The sequence below is a fragment of the Sorex fumeus genome, unplaced genomic scaffold (genome assembly GCF_029834395.1).
Source record: "Sorex fumeus unplaced genomic scaffold, SorFum_2.1 ptg000006l, whole genome shotgun sequence".
NCBI lineage: Eukaryota > Metazoa > Chordata > Mammalia > Eulipotyphla > Soricidae > Sorex > Sorex fumeus.
The window spans coordinates 45,956,486-45,974,004 of record NW_026606063.1 but is presented as its reverse complement, the minus strand read 5'-3'; the positions used below and the strand labels follow the sequence as shown (position 1 = coordinate 45,974,004).

At 42.5% G+C, this 17,519-nt stretch overlaps 1 protein-coding gene across 3 annotated transcripts in view; it reads left to right on the top strand.

Annotated features, from left to right (window-relative positions):
* The window catches only part of ACTR2 (actin related protein 2), a 49,640-nt gene extending 33,336 nt beyond the window's left edge, over window positions 1–16,304 (top strand). For all 3 annotated transcript variants that reach the window (XM_056124218.1, XM_056124211.1, XM_056124220.1), the window contains 3 exons: window positions 4,780–4,925; window positions 7,839–7,971; window positions 13,687–16,304. In XM_056124218.1, the coding sequence (XP_055980193.1) occupies window positions 4,780–4,925; window positions 7,839–7,971; window positions 13,687–13,857 (450 nt within the window). In that variant the 3' untranslated portion in view covers window positions 13,858–16,304. The remainder of the gene's footprint in view (window positions 1–4,779; window positions 4,926–7,838; window positions 7,972–13,686) is intronic.
* Window positions 16,305–17,519: the final 1,215 nt, after the last annotated feature.

The following is a 17,519-nucleotide window of genomic DNA, read 5'->3' as shown; positions in this document are numbered from 1 at the left end:
TAACATATGATGTCGCGTGGCTGGAGTAGTGGCCGTGCGATTTTGAAATTTTGAAATTTTAACACTTAAATCTGGAGGGATTTCTGCCAAAACCTGCTGAGTTCCGAGATTTGTTCCTGAGTCTCTGGGATTATGGCCGTTAAGCAGCTCGATCAGGAGCCAGAAAGGCCATTCATGGGCGGTGACTTGGGGTCTCATTGGGACGGGGAGGGAAGGGTAGGCTCCACCCCCATCCCATTAGGCCTCACATGTCTCATCACTGAGGGCCCAAACCTGACTATCCAGTGGCCTCTGGAGGTTGGCAGCCACCGAGCCGCCTAGGGGGAGCAGGCAGAGGAACAACACCCTTTCCCCCTGGGATGGCCCGGCGACAGTAACTTACTGCAGGTCTGGATGCATTTCTGCCAAAAGCCACTGGGTATCGAGATTTGTTTCTGAGTCTCTGGGATCATGGCCGGTAAGCAGCTTGCTCAGGAACCAGAGAGTCCATTCGTGGGCGGCAACTCAGGGTCTCGGGGTGGGGAGGAAAGGGCCGAATCCACCACCATCCTGTGAGGCCCCGTGTATCTCGTCACTGCGGGCCCAAACCTGATTTTCCAGTGGCCTCTTGAAGATGGTGGCCACTGGGCCGCCAGGGGAAACAGGCCAAGGCACAAAACTTATTCCCACCTGGGGTGGCCCAGTGCCAGTAACCTATGCAAGGACCGGGTACATTTCTGCCAAAAGCTATTGGGTTTTGAGATTTGTTTCTGAGTCTCTGGGATCATGGCCATTAAATGGCTTGATCGGGAGCCAGAGAGGCCATTCATGGGCAGTGACTCGGGCTCTCATTGGGGTGGGGAGGAAAGGGCCGGCTCTACCCTCATCCCGTGAGGCTCCGCGTGTCTCATCACTGAGGGCCAAACCTGACTGTCCAATGGCCTCTGGTGAATGGCAGTCACTGAGCCACCAAGGGGGAGCAGGCGGAGGGACAGCACCCTTTCCCCCCTGGGGTGGCCCGACGACAGTAACCTACTGCGGGGTCCGGACGCATTTCTGCCAAAAGCCACTGGGTTTCGAGATTTGTTTCTGAGTCTCTGGGATCATGGCTGTTAAGCAGCTTGATCAGGAGCCATAGAGGCCGTTCGTGGGTGGCGACTCAGGGTCTCGTTGGGGTGGGGAGAAAAGGGCTGGCTCCACCCCCATCCCGTGAAGCCTCACGTGTCTCATCACTGTGGGCTCAAACCTGACTGTCCAGTGGTCTCTGGAGGATGACGGCCACTGCGTTGCCGGGGGAACAGGCCAAGGCACAAAACCTATTCCCACTTGGAGTGGCCTAGCGCTGGTAACCTACTGTAGGGACTGGACTCATTTCTGCCAAAAGCCGTTGGATTTCGAGATTTGTTTCTGAGTCTCTGGGATCATGGCCGTTAAGCAGTTTGATTAGGAACCAGAGAGGCATGCCTCCAATTATATAGCTGAGCCCAAGGTGGTTTGTGGGTGTGTCTTCCTCATACCTAACTTTTTGCCGTTTACTTTCTTGGTAAACTTTGTCCCAAGTTTTTGGGATCTGGCCAAAGGCACAGCAGCAATTTTGGTGTATCTGGAAATCTGAAGGCGCCATCAGTCTGCTGATGCTCTCACCTCACAGGTACAGATTGACCTGCTGGCCGCACCATATCCCCTATAAAATATTTTTTTGAAAAACATTATGGGACTGGAAAAATAATTTGGGGTTTAAGGCACTTCCCCCTAGTACAGCTGTCTTTGGTTTGATCCCTGGTACCATGTAGAGTGCCCTAGAGTATAGACAAAAATGCTTTAATCTTTATGAATCATAATTTTTTTTTTTTTTTTTTGCTTTTTGGGTCACACCCGGCGATGCTCAAGGGTTACTCCTGGCTCTGTACTCAGGAATTACTCCTGGTGGTTCTCAGGGAACCATATGGGATGCCTGGGATCAAAACCAAGTCAGCAATGGAAGGCAAATGTCTTTCCTGCTGTACTATTACTCTGGCCCCATAGGTGGGTTACTCCTGGTTCTGCACTCAGGAATTACTCCTGGCGGTGTTCAGGGGACCATATGGGATGCTGGGAATCGAACCCGGGTCGGCCATGTGCAAGGTGAACGCCCTACCTGCTGTGCTATCTCTCCAGCCCCATATAGTTTTATTTTTAAAAGAAAGGATCCAAGTAGTCAGTGAAAGGCACTCTTTTTTTAAATTATTTTTAACTATATATTGTTCACAATAATTTATTACATTCAATATTCTAACCCAAAACCCACCACCTTTACACCTTACCACCACCATTATTTTCAATTTCCTCACCACCCCCAAGCCTACCCCAAAAGCAGATCATAAATAATGTATTTTTTATTGCTTGTTAAAAGTAATCTGCTAAAAATGATTCAAAAAGGTTTCATTTGAAGAAAATGTATGAAGACTGTTGTATTTCACCTTGAAGCCATTAAGCCCTTGTGTAAGAGATTATGAACTTGTTGTTACAAGTTGAGTCTTGTGTGCAAATATGCAATATTGAGATTGGTTGCCTTCTACTATATACTCCGTCAAATGTGGTGTGCTATTCTTGGTTTTTCAGTGGTGTAGAGTGTGAGATAAATTCTAATATTTTAAAAAGGGTGATACAGTTGAAATTAAGTGCATCTCTGCAGCTTATATTGCTCTCTTCAGAGATTTATTTGTGAGTCTCTGGATGATAGCTGTTAATGAGCTTATTTGGCGCCCAGAGATAGTTCGTGGGCGTGACTACCAGCCTCCCGGAAGCATAGGGAAATGGAAGGAGGTGGCCCATTCCTGACTCTGTGTGAGCTTAGAGATTTTGGTCACAAAACCTGCATACTTGAGTTTTTCAGCAGATTCATTCTCATGCATGGGGGGCTCGTCCCGAGCCTGTGGAGATTGGCCATGAGCATGGCAACTATTGTTTTCTGGAGGTTTTTGGCTTCTGGGGTTCTGTAGGAGCAGGAGGTGGGCTCCCCTGCCCCGCTCTGCGGTGCCCTGGATGAATTCAACCTGGCGCAGTGTGGGGTGTGGAGGCATCTCTGCAGCTTGTTGCTCTCTTTCAAGATTTATTTGTGAGTCCTAGTTGGTAAAACCTACTTTGCAACCTGATTTGCCTTGGGCTTACTCCCCCTCCCCCTAATACCTTCTTGACTAACTGTAGATTTCTGATTGTCCATCTCCCTGCCTTATGGTAGTACCGTGAGACAAAAGATAACATACTAGAAATGTAAGAGGCATTTTCTTTCTTCTTTCATCGAAGAGCTGAGATAGCTTACAAAAAATATATAATTTTTTTTAAAAAAAACCAATAAAACGATAAGTGAATGAAGAATAGATAAAGAATAAGAAAAGATTTAATGTAATGAATTGGGAACCAGAAAAGAAGAAATATTGAAACCATATAGTGTTTTGGTTATATATGTTGTGACCGGGATTGAACTTGAGGCCTCACATGGAAGTCAAGTACTCTTCCATTAAGCTGTATCCAGGCCCAGAATTACATAGTCTTTAACAGTTCACAAAGGCAGGTAGGAAACTTGTCTCCTGTTGGCCAGCAGCAGAGCATTGAGAGAAGCCGTATTAACCATCAGGCCAAAAGTGCAAGGTTCAAGAGAGTTTTGATTATAATGCTTTCTGTCACGTGAGGTTTTCCCAGGTATCTTGGATGATTTCATGTGGTTCTCAGCTACTAGTTACATTTTTTGTTTTGGGTTTTTTTTTAAGGATAAGTATTTAGATTGGTATCTAACTTATTTTAGAAATTTGATGTGATTTACAGAAAGATAATTACAGAGTTTGGAAAATGTGATTGCTCTATATACAGATAATTATAACCGACTTGGAGTATCTTAAAATTTTGCTTTGTGGCATTTTGTTTTATTGGAAAGTTGGTTTTATAATTTAAATATAATTACTATTAATTATGTTATAAACAAATGTCAGTGCAAAACTAATTATGGTATCTCATAAATGTGTCAAATGCTAGCATATTTAGGTCACTTCAGTGAATTGTGAGATCATTTAAGCAAGGGAGTTACTACCTAACATTTTTCATTTTATTGAAAATAAACATGATGTGACTTAAGTGTCATCTTTACAAGATCATGTTGTAACAGTATCTGACGTGTTTAAATTTTACTTGCTTAAATTAAAATTATATTTAGTAGGTAAAATTTAATAGAACCTACTAAGGAAGTCTATAGCAGTTGTGTAATAAGAAGTAGCCTGCATCAATAGTCCTTAAACTTTTTTGATCATGAAACATTTTTTGTATTGAATAATTTGACAGAAGTATGAGGTGTAATGCAGTATTTTCACTGAAAAATAATAAAATAATACACTTTCAGATTATTAGGGAAGAGAAAAATTAAAAAATATAATATGCCCTTGCTACATGGTGAAAATTCCCAATCACCTGGTAAGACAGGCACTGTTGACAGCAGCAGGAATCCAGGCCCAGTGATTGCTGAGGCCGCTTGCTTGTCCACACCAGTGGGCACTTGGCATTGGGGGTCTTGAAGGTGTCCCCGATGCCAAGGAGCATGGCACCATTTTAAAGCAGAACAAAGCGCAGAAAAGTTACTATGTAGATATACTTCATTTTACCCCTTTCCCGCTCCCACCCTTTTTACCAAAAATGTAATACAGGAGAACTATCTTGAAAATTATTTTGATTTTAGAACAGATATGTATAAAAGTACTGGTTGTGTAGAGAACACTAGGACATTTTTTCAATCTCTTGCTGACCAATAACCTGGTTTTTCTTGGTTTCTAGCTCCCAGATGGTCGCATTATCAAAGTTGGGGGAGAGAGATTCGAAGCCCCAGAAGCTTTGTTTCAGCCGCATTTGATCAATGTGGAGGGTGTGGGTGTTGCTGAATTGCTTTTTAACACAATACAGGCGGCTGACATTGACACCAGGTAAAGTAGAAAATGTCATTTCAAGGTTATTTATCATGAATAGATGGACTGTGAATAGAATGACCAAACTGTTTAATATCTCATGTTTTTGAATAATGATTACAAAACAATCTTTTGATAGGAGGCACTGAATAGAATTTTTTGATTTGGTGGCCACGCCTGGTAGTGGTTGGGTATACTTTTTGATTCTATTAGAGATCACTCCTGGCAGTGCTGGGCAGGGGGACTGTATGTGGTACAGAGGATCAAACCAGGGTTGGCTCTGTGCAAAGGCAAGCACTTTAACCCATGAATGTAATTTTTTTTTAGCGGCTATGCTCAGTGGTGCTTGGTTGGGTGGTGGTTGGCATGCCAGGTCAGGGATCAAATTCAGGGACACATGCTGGGCATGTGTTTTTACTCTCTCTTTTGAGTTAACTTCCAAGAATAAACTTTTTATTCTTATTTAAAGTTTAAGTTGCAAGAGTAAAACAGAGACTTCATCTGCACGCTTGATTTCCATTTTATTTTTTGCCTGTTTGCTTTATCATGCTCTCTCTTGAGTTGCTTGATAGAGTAATGCATGTACTCTTCCCCAGGCCCTTTCTCTTCCCATTGTTGATGTTGTGGTAACTGGGATCATGCATTTGCTTGTGTTTACACACATACTTGCTGGGGATCACACATATAGACATAGTGCTCAGACATAGTTGCCATTCTTGCTGAGGGTTGTTGAGTTTAATTGCACGGTTGACACACACCTGTCTGTGCCTCCGTATCAGATACACTGCTGTGACATGCAGGGATGGTATAGGTGCTTTTCTCCCTTGATTTGGTGACCATTAACTACTTAAAAGCACACGCCTGTTGTTAAGGAAAGATTTGGTGTTCCTGAAGCAGTTAGGCTCCTCTTCCACAGAGTAAATACTGGAAAGTAGCACAACTCAGGCCTCGAAGATAGCTTAGGGGCCTAGCTCCCCTGCCCTGCCAGCATCAGATGCCTGGTTCCATCCCAGTGCTGCCACATTTCACTGCGCATTGTCCTGCACCTCTGTTGTTTGGCCCAGCTGCTCTGCTATTCATGATTCCCGGCACCACACATGCAGCCAGGTGTGTGTGAGCACCAGAACTGAAAATAAGGACATGATCCCTGGCGAGCACCACAATTTGGAAATACTACTCCTACTGAGTGTTTGTAAACACATAGCAAGCCCTAAACAAGCACAGTCACTAAAGAACACCATCCCCAGTAGGCATGTGTGCAAGTACCACCACACACTTGAAGGATTGAAGTTCTTGTTGAGCACTGCAGCCGAGTGTGTCATTATGCACCCTGATAGACAAGACAAGACAGCCCGTTGTGTCTTCACTCCCAGTTACCCAAAGGGAAGAGGGGAGAATGGTTTTTCTTTGGTTTTTTACTACAATAATATTTATGTTTTAAAGAGCACAATTTTTTTGTGTGTGTGTTCTGTGTGGTGAGTGCATTTAGTGCTCTTGATTACAGTTCGCATGGAGTCATATTTCACCTACTTGGCTTAGGCAACATTCCTCACGCTTCTCTAATTAAACCCAAGTACACATCGGGCCCGTGTCGCCTTAATGTAGCTCAGAAGTAGAGAGCATTCCTCACAAGTGTAAAGCTCCCTGGCACCACTAAATATATCTAAATCCATTGCTTTTCTTGAAAATAGAATTAGAGTAGCTTGAGCTACTGGAAATTTGTAAAAATCTAGAAGCCAGTTTGAACAAGCTTAAGCTGGCTATGACTTGAGTTTTCACTTCTCATTTGGATGGATGGTTTTTCAACTGCTGATCTGTGACTGTTGCCAATTCACAGATTTGTAAAAAGGTTAAAAACCAATGGATTGTTATTTTTACTACATATCAGTTATTTTAGATTTTTCATAGCTAACAGCTTAAGAAAAAGAGGGTGCTCTGAAAAGCAAACACCTTCTCTAATTTGAAAAAAAATGAGAGTGGAAACCCCAAGGCAAAAAAACAAAGGAGAAAAACTGAAAAGAAATATGTTAAAATACGAAATATGTTTGTTATGGCAAACAGATGCATTTCACAGCTTCAGGGAAGTTCTCTGATAACACAGTCCAGATGCTGACATTCATTATAAAAACCATGTCTATCAGTGAAAAACTCATTACCCTCATCAGAAAGCATGCCATGTGCTTTGGAAGGATTTTGGGGGCCAGAAAGATAGTGTAGGAGTTAGGCTGTTTGCCTGCATCCCACCGATGTGGTTCAGCTCCCAAGCACCACATTCCCTGAACACCACCAGATGTCACTCCTGAGCTGGGAATACCCCTGAACAGAGCTGGGAATAGCCCGTGAACAGAGCTGAGAATAGCCCCTGGTATGGCCCAGTGTCCTCCTCCTCACCACCCAATTATTTTCATCTAAACTATAATAAATTTCATATGAAAAAGGTTTTGAGCATCAGGGATAGAGTATTGAACTCTCTCATGCCCTAAGATCAGTTCCTGGAACTAAAAAATAAGAATTTATTATCTAACAATAATAAGAATGCACTGTCCACTGTAGCGTTGTCCTCCTGTTCATCTATTTGCTTGAGCGGGCACCAGTTACATCTCCATTGTGAGACCTGTTGTTTCTGTGTTAGGCATATCGAATACATCACGGGTAGCTTGCCAGGCTTTGCCGTGCAGTCAAGATACTCTCGGTAGCTTCTGAGAGGGGCGAAGGAATTCAACCCGGGTCGGCTAGGTAGATCGTGTGCAAGGCAAACACCCTACCCGCTGTGCTATCACTTGCTTTAGCAGCACATATACTAACACTGGAATGATAACAGAGAATAATAAGAATAGCAAACTTATTAAGTCCTGTGACATACACTGAATTTCATTACTTCTTCCAGTAACCTAATCTGCAACCCCATTGAATACCTATGTGTCTTTCTAGATCTGAATTCTATAAGCATATCGTGCTTTCCGGAGGATCTACTATGTACCCTGGGCTGCCATCCAGATTGGAACGAGAACTTAAACAACTTTATTTAGAACGAGTTTTGAAGGGAGATGTTGAGAAACTTTCTGTAAGTATTAATAATCCATCTGAACATTAAACACGCTATGAGATAGTTGTGACTCTAGACAACCACCAGATGGAGCCAGAGTTCTTTCTAAACCTAGTGCAGTCACAGTCACCTGTGACCTTGAGGAGATTGGAAAGCAGAGTGAGTTTATGGCCTCTTCTCTTGGAGGGCAGCACTATCTGAAATCCCAGGCGCCTCTACTACATGGGAAGTGCTGGCTGTGCTACTGAGGAGACGTTTGGGGCCATACCTGGCTCTGTACTTAGGGAACACTCCTGACAGGCTCAGGGTGCTGGGAATGGAACCCAGGTTTGCTGGGTGTGAGGCAGTGCTCTAGCTGCCGTACTTGCCATCTAGTCCGTTTTGAATTCTTTTAACCTTTTTTCCTAAGTATGCAATTAGCCTTTAGTATGATTTTTGGACTCACTTTTCTTATTCTAGGCTATTTTCTATTCTTTGTATGCTTTGATTCTCCAATGAAAATGTAAAATACTGTGTCTGCAATCATTTTACAAGCTCATTAGCTATCATAGTTCTTGAAATGCTTTCTTTGGTAGTTTTTTGTGTGTGTGTTTTTTTTTTTAAATTTTTATTAGTGAAACACCATGAGGTACAGTTGTAGACTTACAAATTTTTGTGCTGGGTTCAGTTATACAATGATCAAATACCCATCCCTCCACCAGTGCCCATTCTCCACCACCAATGATCCCAATATTCCTCCCACCCCTCCCATCCCCCCCATCCCAGCCTCCCTCTGTGGCAGGGCAATCATGTTCGGTCTATAGTCTACTTTTTAAAAAATTTTTATTAGTAAAACACCATGAGGTACAGTTGTAGACTTACAAATTTTTGTGCTTGGATTTTAATTATACAATGATCAAATACCCATCCCTCCACCAGTGCCCATTTTCCACCACCACGGGTCCCAGTATCCCTCCCACCTCCTATCCCCCCATCTCACCCTCCCTCTGTGGCAGGACAATCATGTTCAGTCTATAGTCTACTTTCAGCATGCATCTCCCATCCTGGGAGGATCCTCCCAATACCCTTTCTTTGGTGTTCCCTTCTCTAGCTAGCATGTGGGGCTGGCCTCCAAGCCATGGAGTGAACCTCCTGGTACTTATCTCGGCATTCTTGGGTGTTAGTCTCCTATTTTGTTACTTTATTATGTTCCCCAGATGAATGCAATCTTTCTATGTCTGTCTCTTTCTTTCTGACTCATTTCGCTTAGCATGATACTTTCCATGTAGTACCGCTTGTATGTAAATTTCATGACTTCCTCTTTTCTAACAGCTACATAGTACTCCATTGTGTAGCTGTATCTTTGGTAGTTTTTAAAATGTAAATATAGAAAGAAATTAAATATGTAATAGCTTTTTTGTTACAAACTATGGAGTGTGCTTGAAGAGTGTGTGTGGGTGTATGTATTATGTATATGTGTATAGACTTATTTAGTTGTGTGTTAATCTAAGCGTTGTATCACTGATCAGCTGGTTTAGATAATGAAATTACATATTGTGGAGGACTATATTATAGACATGAATGTTATATCTTTCATGTGGGATTTATTTAAATTGTTAAATTGAGAATTTGCAGTCCATTCAGCAAATTAAGAGGTTAAAAAGGGGGCTGGAGAGGTAGTACAGCGAGTAGGGTGCTTGCCTTACATGCAGCCGACCTAGGCTCAATCCCCAGCATTGCGTATGATAACCCTGAGCACCTCCAGGAGTAATTCCTAAGCCCTGAGTAACCTCTGAGCATCACGGGTATGCCCCCCAAAAATATTAAAATGGAACCATATTAACTCATTTTAGGATTTTAGTGAGTTATAAGTTATTCATATATCCACTCTGGGTGCTAAACACTGATATATATGGTGGGGGACAGAACAAAGTGAAGCAAGGTAAAAGCCCTGTTTTTAATCTGTTGGTGATATGGCTGTCATATAAGCACTATGATGAAAAGTAAGGTAAGTTAGGGACTGGGGCACAGTAGTAATTGGGGAAACTGTGTTCCTGCCGTTGTTGTGAACAGGGAAAACCTCTCCGATGAGGAACCGGGACAGAGACCTGCATGTGGGGCTGGGCAGCTTCTAAAAGGTGACCTGCCAGTGGCCAGAGCCGGGCTTTGTGCGGATAGAGCAGAGTGGACAGATGAGGAGGTGTGATCAGAAGACTGATGGGTTAGCAAGTCTCAGTTCAGCCACTGAAAAGAGTCTGGTTTTGCTCCTAGTGAGATCAAAAGTTGCAGGAGGATTGTGAGCAGAGAATCAAGGATCTGACTAGTTTTTAAGGAATCCTCAAGTCTGGTGTAGTAACTGTGGGCAAAGGGAGGAAGAACAGTGCTGTAGAAAGACCAGTTTGGAGGGGCTGGAGAAATAGCGTAGCGGGAAGGGTTGTGGTGCAGTGACTAAAAGAAATAGCACAGCGGGTAGGGCATTTGCCTTGCACCTGGCCAACCTGGGTTCGATTCCCAGCATCCCATATGGTCCCCTGAGCACCGCCAGGAGGAATTCCTGAGTGCAGAGCCAGGAGTAACCCCTGTGCATTGCCGGGTGTGACCCAAAAAGCTAAAAAAAAAAAGAAAAAAAGAAAAAAAAAGACCAGTTTGAAGGTTCTTCAAGGGCGGAGATGGAGGTTCCAAGTAGAAGCAGAGGTCTGAAGAGATGGGCAGATGGGTTAGGATAAGGCATATATTTGAAGAGAGATGATGAGTTTCTCTGCTGTTAGTTGCTTGAGCACACATGCAAAGTAGAGAGCCGGTCACCTGAATTGCTGCTTTGCCTTTAGAGTCTGAGGCGGAGAGAGGGGCAGAGTCACTGAGAATTATTCCGGGAAGTGGTGGGGAGACCACTTGCATGCAGTTTTGTCTGGGACAAAAATAATCTGAAGATCTATAGATAACCTGGGCAAGGAGACTGCTGTGTGGGGATAGTCTGGCAGAGTTTCAGGGAGGGGCCCTTGGCATGGCCGGGAGGAGCGAGACAGATGCGGCAACAAAGAGTGTCCTTGGGCGATGGGTGAGGAAGGTCTGTGGACTTGTTGCGAATCCTGGGGAGCACCAGGGTCTTCAGGGGCTGCCCCATTTCCCTTCCACTGCTTTGGGGGCAGACCTCAGCCTGTGGGCAGATTGGTTGGTTTCAGAAAGCAAGCTTCCCTGGACGTAGCCAGGCCTCTTCCTTTACGTAGTGTTACCTATTGTCTCTTGGGCTAGAACGATAGCACAGCGGGTAGGGTGTTTGCCTTGCACACAGCCAACCACCCCTCTCAGAGAGCCCGGCAAGCCACCGAGAGTATCTCACCCATACGGCAAAGCCCGGCAAGCTACCAAGAGTATCACCCGCATGGCAAAGCCTGGTAAGCTACCTGTGCCGTATTTGATATGCCAAACACAGTAACAAGTCTCACAATGGAGATGTTACTGGGCCCACTCAAGAAAATCGATGAACAACGGGAGGACAGTGACAGTGACCTATTGACCTATTTGGCCGAGTCTTACTGTGGCACTGGAGATTTGCTAAAGAGACCGAAAAGCCTCAAGGTTTTAACTCTCCCACTCACTTTAACAAGCAGAAAGTTACCAGAACAATTAAAGTGGAAGGTTACCTGCAGAATTTATTTATAATATCTGTAGTCTATGATTCGTATATGGGATGTGAAGATCTATTATTAAGAATGACAGTTACGGGGCTGGAGCAATAGCACAGCAGGTAGGGTGTTTGCCTTGCACACAGCCGACCTAGGTTCGATTCCCAGCATCCCATATGGTCCCCCGAGCACCACCAGGAGTAATTCCTGAGTGCATGAACCAGGAGTAACTCCTGTGCATCGCTGAGTGTGACCCAAAAAGCAAAAAAAAAAAAAAAAAAAAAAAAAGAATGACAGTTACTTTGAGTTTTTCTGCGTATAGTTAAGATATGCTATGTCTTTTTGGTTTTTGTTTTGTTTTGGGGCTGCACTCTGCTGTGCTCAGAGGTTACTCCTTGCTTTACATTCAGGACTCACTTCTGGTGGACTTGGGGTACTGGGGATCAAACCCAGGTCTGCCGTTTGCAAGGCAAGCACCCTACTTGCCTGCTATTTCTCTGCGTTCCTCTCCTACCCCTTTTTTCGTTTTGGTTTTGAGTCAAATCCAGTGATGTTCAGGGCTTATTTCTACTCTGCGCTCAAGGACTCCTCATGGCCTTCATCTACAGGATGCCAGGGATCAAACCCAGGTCAACCACATGCAAAGCAAACGCCCTACCTATTATACTCTCTTTAAGTTCTGTTACTATGTCATTTAAAAATTTCTCTGTCAGAAGTTTACAGATCATTCAAATTGAGGTCACTATTAGACAAAAGTGGTTTTAGAGTACGAATTTTATCCTAATTGTTTTTAATTTGTTATATAGTATTTGTTGTTTCCCAACACCCCAGGGGTTGTTTTGGCCATATTTGATCTTGTTTATTTTGAAAACTTCCCATTTGAATTTGAGATAATAGAAAATGTCTTTGCAAGAAAAGATTTTAAGCTTACTCTGTTGCACAGGACTAGACTCATAGTGACATTATACCTTGAAGAAATAAAAGTCCTGGGGCTGGAGTGATAGCACAGTGGGTAAGGCGTTTGCCTTGTTTGTGGCTGACCTGGGTTTGAGTCCCAGCATCCCATATGGTCCCCTGAGCACCTCCAGGAGTAAATCCTGAGTGCAAAGCCAGGAGTAATTACCCCTGTGCATCACCAGTGTTAAAAGAAAAAAAATAAAGTCCTATGGAGCTTAGAGGGGGTCATATAAAGTTGAATAAGTTATAGAAAAAATAAAGTACCAGCTGATCTTACTCCTATAAAGAAACAAAGCAAGAAGATTGACAGTACCTATGATAACAAACCCTTGGGTTTTGACTCTTGAACTGAGGTTACCAGGTAGTAGGAGGGGACTGGAGTTGGGGGCCAGAGGCAGATCAAAGTGACATCAGGGCAGTGGGAGAGGGTCTCAAACACTTTGGTGGTGGTGGAGTTGCAGTGACTTTGTACAGTAAAAGTATAAATGTCAACACTTGTAACCATGTTACCTGAACTACACTTAAGAAAAAGAAAGTAGTCCTTATCCAAAAGTGGTAAAGGTAAAGGCCCTCCCGTTGATCATCGATTTGCTCGAGCAGGCCCAGTAACGTCTCCATTGGAGACTTTGTTGTTACTGTGTTTGGCATATCGAATACATCACGGGTAGCTTGCCAGGCTTTGCCGTGCGGGCGAGATACTCTCGGTAGCTTGCCGGGCTCTCCGAGAGGGGCGGAGGAATCGAACTCGGGTCGGCCATGTTGGCCGCTTGTAAGGCAAATGTCCTTCCACCGTGCTATCGCTCCAAAAGTGGTAGCTGAGTTGATTTGGTCTTTTGCTCATCTACTAATTGATGGGGAACCTGCTGCGTAGGACACTGGTCCTTGTGATCTCGGTGGTATCATCATGTAGTTTGTCATTTGAATCAGGTCACTCTTGAGAGTGTCCAGTCATGGGGCCTGGGTATCCCTCAGGACTGTACAAGCACACCGGGAGGGCCCTGTGGTCCGCTAACAGTGAGCACCGGCCCATTCCACACCCAATCCTGCTGTCCTGCTTCACTCACGGGACTGCTCCGAAAGTGTCACAAGAGACTCGGGGGAACAATCATTTCTGTCCAGCAGAAAACACTGTGTACGTGTGACAGCTTATTATCTCCTCTTCCTCCTTTAGAAATTCAAGATCCGCATTGAAGACCCACCCCGCAGAAAGCACATGGTATTCCTGGGTGGTGCAGTTCTTGCAGATATCATGAAAGACAAAGACAACTTCTGGATGACCCGACAAGAATACCAAGAAAAGGGTGTCCGTGTGCTGGAGAAACTTGGTGTGACTGTTCGATAAACTCCAGAGCTTGTTTCCATCACAACCCTCACGCATTCTTTTTTCCTTATTGCCAATCTTTGAACTCATTCAACTCCAGGATATGGAGGAGGCCTCTGTGTGCCCTTTGACTGGAAAGGTCAGGTTTTTTTCTGGTGTCTTGGGAACGCTTTGTTAAATTTTTGTTAATGTGGGTAAATCTGACTGTTTAATTCAATCACTTCCCTGAAAACACAACATGAGGGCAAAGGGTCCTGTCTGCTGCTTTGTTTCTTCTAAGTAGGCATTTAGCTCATTCCTGTCTGCTTCCTATGTTCACTTGACTGCTCTAATGCTGCTAGTTTTAGTCTGTAGCACACTAGGTGGTATGCCTTGACTAGCATAAGAAAAACCCTTTAATAGGAGCTTTTACATATTATTGGGGTGGGGGTAGTTAGGGGTGGGTGGGCAGCTGAATTCTTTATGGCATTTCCTCTGTAGTATGGCAGTTACAACAGTTACTGGTGACAGCTTTTTAAGTACCTAAAAGTTTCTCCTATTCATAATTTCGAGAAATGTTAGGCTCAGAACTAAAGAATTTTGGGTGGGTTTTCGCTTGGTGGGCAAGGAATATTCTTTTTTTTTCTTTTAGCTTTTCTGCTCTGGGGTACATAGATGAACTTCATCTACAATACTTTGATTTGCCAGACTTTTGGTCTGCCTGGAACTTTTTCATAAGATATATAAAACAAGTGTGGTATTCCATTACTATGTAGCTTAGGGATTTGTGTTTTAAAATCAACTGTGTTAACTGCAACTATACTCCTTAGTCTCCATCAGTGGAAATGTTAACATTTAAAAATGCTTTTGGATATTTAAATTACAGAGTAATATAGTGCTAAAGAGCTGGTATTTTCTAAATGCTTCTGTTTATTCTAGAAGCATTAAGGTAACCCAGTGCCAAGTACCAATCTTGCAAATTATTCTTTTATATTACTGGCCAGTACTTATTTAATAAAAATAAGTAGATACATATAATTACTGGCAGTAAGTTATAATTGCTCATTCAAAAATAACATTGAAATATGGGACTTGTTGCCAGTTGGTTAATTTTCATTCTTTTGTTTTTATTTGAAACCTAAAAGAGGAGCAAATTTGACAGACCCGTTGATTCCCCCCAAATCAAGATTTAAATCTGTATTTGTATTAGAAAACTAATCATAACTACAAAATTTCAGCAATCTTATGCTTCAGAGAAGAGTTATTGGTATTTTGAAAGTGTTAGCAAACTTTTTTGTCTGTATGAAGACATGACAGGTTTGAATTCTGTCAGCATGGCTTGATATCTGAGAAAATACAGATAGTATGCAGATATGGGTTCCTTCTGCATTTGAAAAGTCATAAGAAATTATATCATGCTAAGTACAAAATGCAGATTCTGGAAAAAATTTCTTTGTCTCAAAAAATTCTTAATCAATAATGACCTTGAAAGAAGCCTCCTTTTTTTCTTTCTTTTTTTTTTCCCCCCTTTGTGGCACCTGAAATTGGAGAAACAACTTACTGGCTTTAGCATCTCTTGTGAGAAAACATAAAAACCAATTTCTGTGAAATAACGAAAGATTAGTTTTAATTGTGCAGCTTCTGTTATTTTTTTTTTGTCTGTTTTACCTCAATTTGAACAAATAACGTTTGCCTGCATGCTGGACATGCTTCCGTACACAGTGACTAGCTGTGAGCACTGTTTCCTAGACTGTAGGGACTTGAGGTCAGAGGTACTTTAGAATGCTAAAGTGATCTAAATCATGTTCTTTTACACCCCCACTTTGGAGTTCTGGGCTTGTTAAAGGACATGAGTAGGACCAGTTCAGCTAACTGTTCATTTCCAATATGTGGAGTGACTCCTGGCTTGGGTCATGCTTTTAAAATATGGGGGTAGAAAACAAAGAATTGGTGGACTCTTCAATAAACAATGAGCATTTGCCCTTTGGTTGTAAAATTTGGTTTTCATTTCACAATTCCAGCAAACATGACAATTAAAATGGTTTGTGAACATATGCATAGAGTATAATTTGTAAGTTCCATTTTACTGTTTCTCTTTTCCAAGTTCATTAATGCATTTAGTAACTTAGCAGGCACAGTTATGTTTGATTGGACTGTTGTTAGGCATGCCCCCTCAGCATTTTTTTTTCTGTTCTAGAAATCTTTTAATTCTTGAAAACCGCTGTCACTTAAATTTTCAATAATACTAAAATTTTTTTCTTTTAAAATTAGAATGGCCAATTCTGTGACCTTTGAGAAGGATTTCTAGAATCAGATTCTACGTTTAAATTTTTTCTTTAAAATATGGTATTGGATGTTAACTTTTACACAGTTCTGAGCACTGTTAACAATATCTGGAAAGTATTTTAGAGATCAATGGAAAGTTTAACATTCTGAATTTAACATATACTTTTTGATTCAGAAAATAAAATCGGATTTTTCAAAGTAAATTTGTATTTTGTGTTTGTTTTTACTCTTAGTAGTTTTTCTCTTTTTAATATTTTACATGATACAGTATTTTTTGTGATGCATTTATAACTAACTTCATGTTTATTGTTTGGCCAAGTTTATGTCTGTTATGTCACTTGATCAGGAACCTTTATTATTGGTATGATCTTAAGTACCCAAGGAAAAAATTAGAAACCAGAATAATTGTAGTTTTGTTGGGAGAGTTTTCCTTTCCTCACATGGCTTCCCCCAGTATGAGGAAGTATGAGGAAGTATAAGTAGTCCTGTGTGTAATATGCCTCTTGTCACAGATATCATGTCATCTGCAGAATTACTGACCCGGAACTGTTAATAAAGCAAAGAAAATAAAATGTACTAAACCACCCCTTTCTTGATTTTATACCAGCCACTGAGGAAGGGGCTAGGAAGTAGACACAAGCTTTTTCTTTTTCCTTTTTTGAAGGGGCCATATCTGGTGGTCCTCACGGCTTACTCTTGGCTCTGCACTCAGGAATCACTTCTGATGGTACCTGGGGACCATGCGGGGTGTCAGGGATCAAACTGTCAGCAGTTTACTAGGCATGAGCCTTGCCTGCTGTACTATCTCTAGCCCAAAGCAAGTGTTTTGGTTTTCCTTCTTTCATGAATGTGTTTGAACCTTATTGCTCCCTTCCTTCACAGCCAAAGTTCCCCAGGACTTCCTGAGGCCCACCTCTGGTGCCTTTCGTCTAGTTTTTTTCCTTGGTAGTCAGAAGAATAATGTGGCAGCTCACTCCCTGGGCAGCACAGGAAGAAAATTCTCAGCAAATGTCATTGTTGATGGAGGATGGAGTCAGTGACTGTTTTCTCTACCTGCAATGTGTGCCTATATACAGCTGCGTTTATAAATTGCACTTCTTTTAGAAATATCAAAACAGGTTTATCTCAAACTAGACCTCTGGGTTAATTTAGTTCATTATTAAATATGTAGTCTAACCTTAGACTGACTGGCTAATATCTCACTATACCTGGGCTTTCTGTGGATAACTTTATGCAACTCAAATCCACTTTTGGATTGAAGATACCCTTAGGGGTTAGAGCGATAGTACCAGGGGTATGGCTCTTACCTTGCATGCAGCTGACCCAGGTTTGAACTGCAGCACCTCATATGGCACCCCAAACCCTGCCAAGAGTGACCTCTAAGCACAAAGCCAGGGGTGAGCCCTGAGCACAGTTGG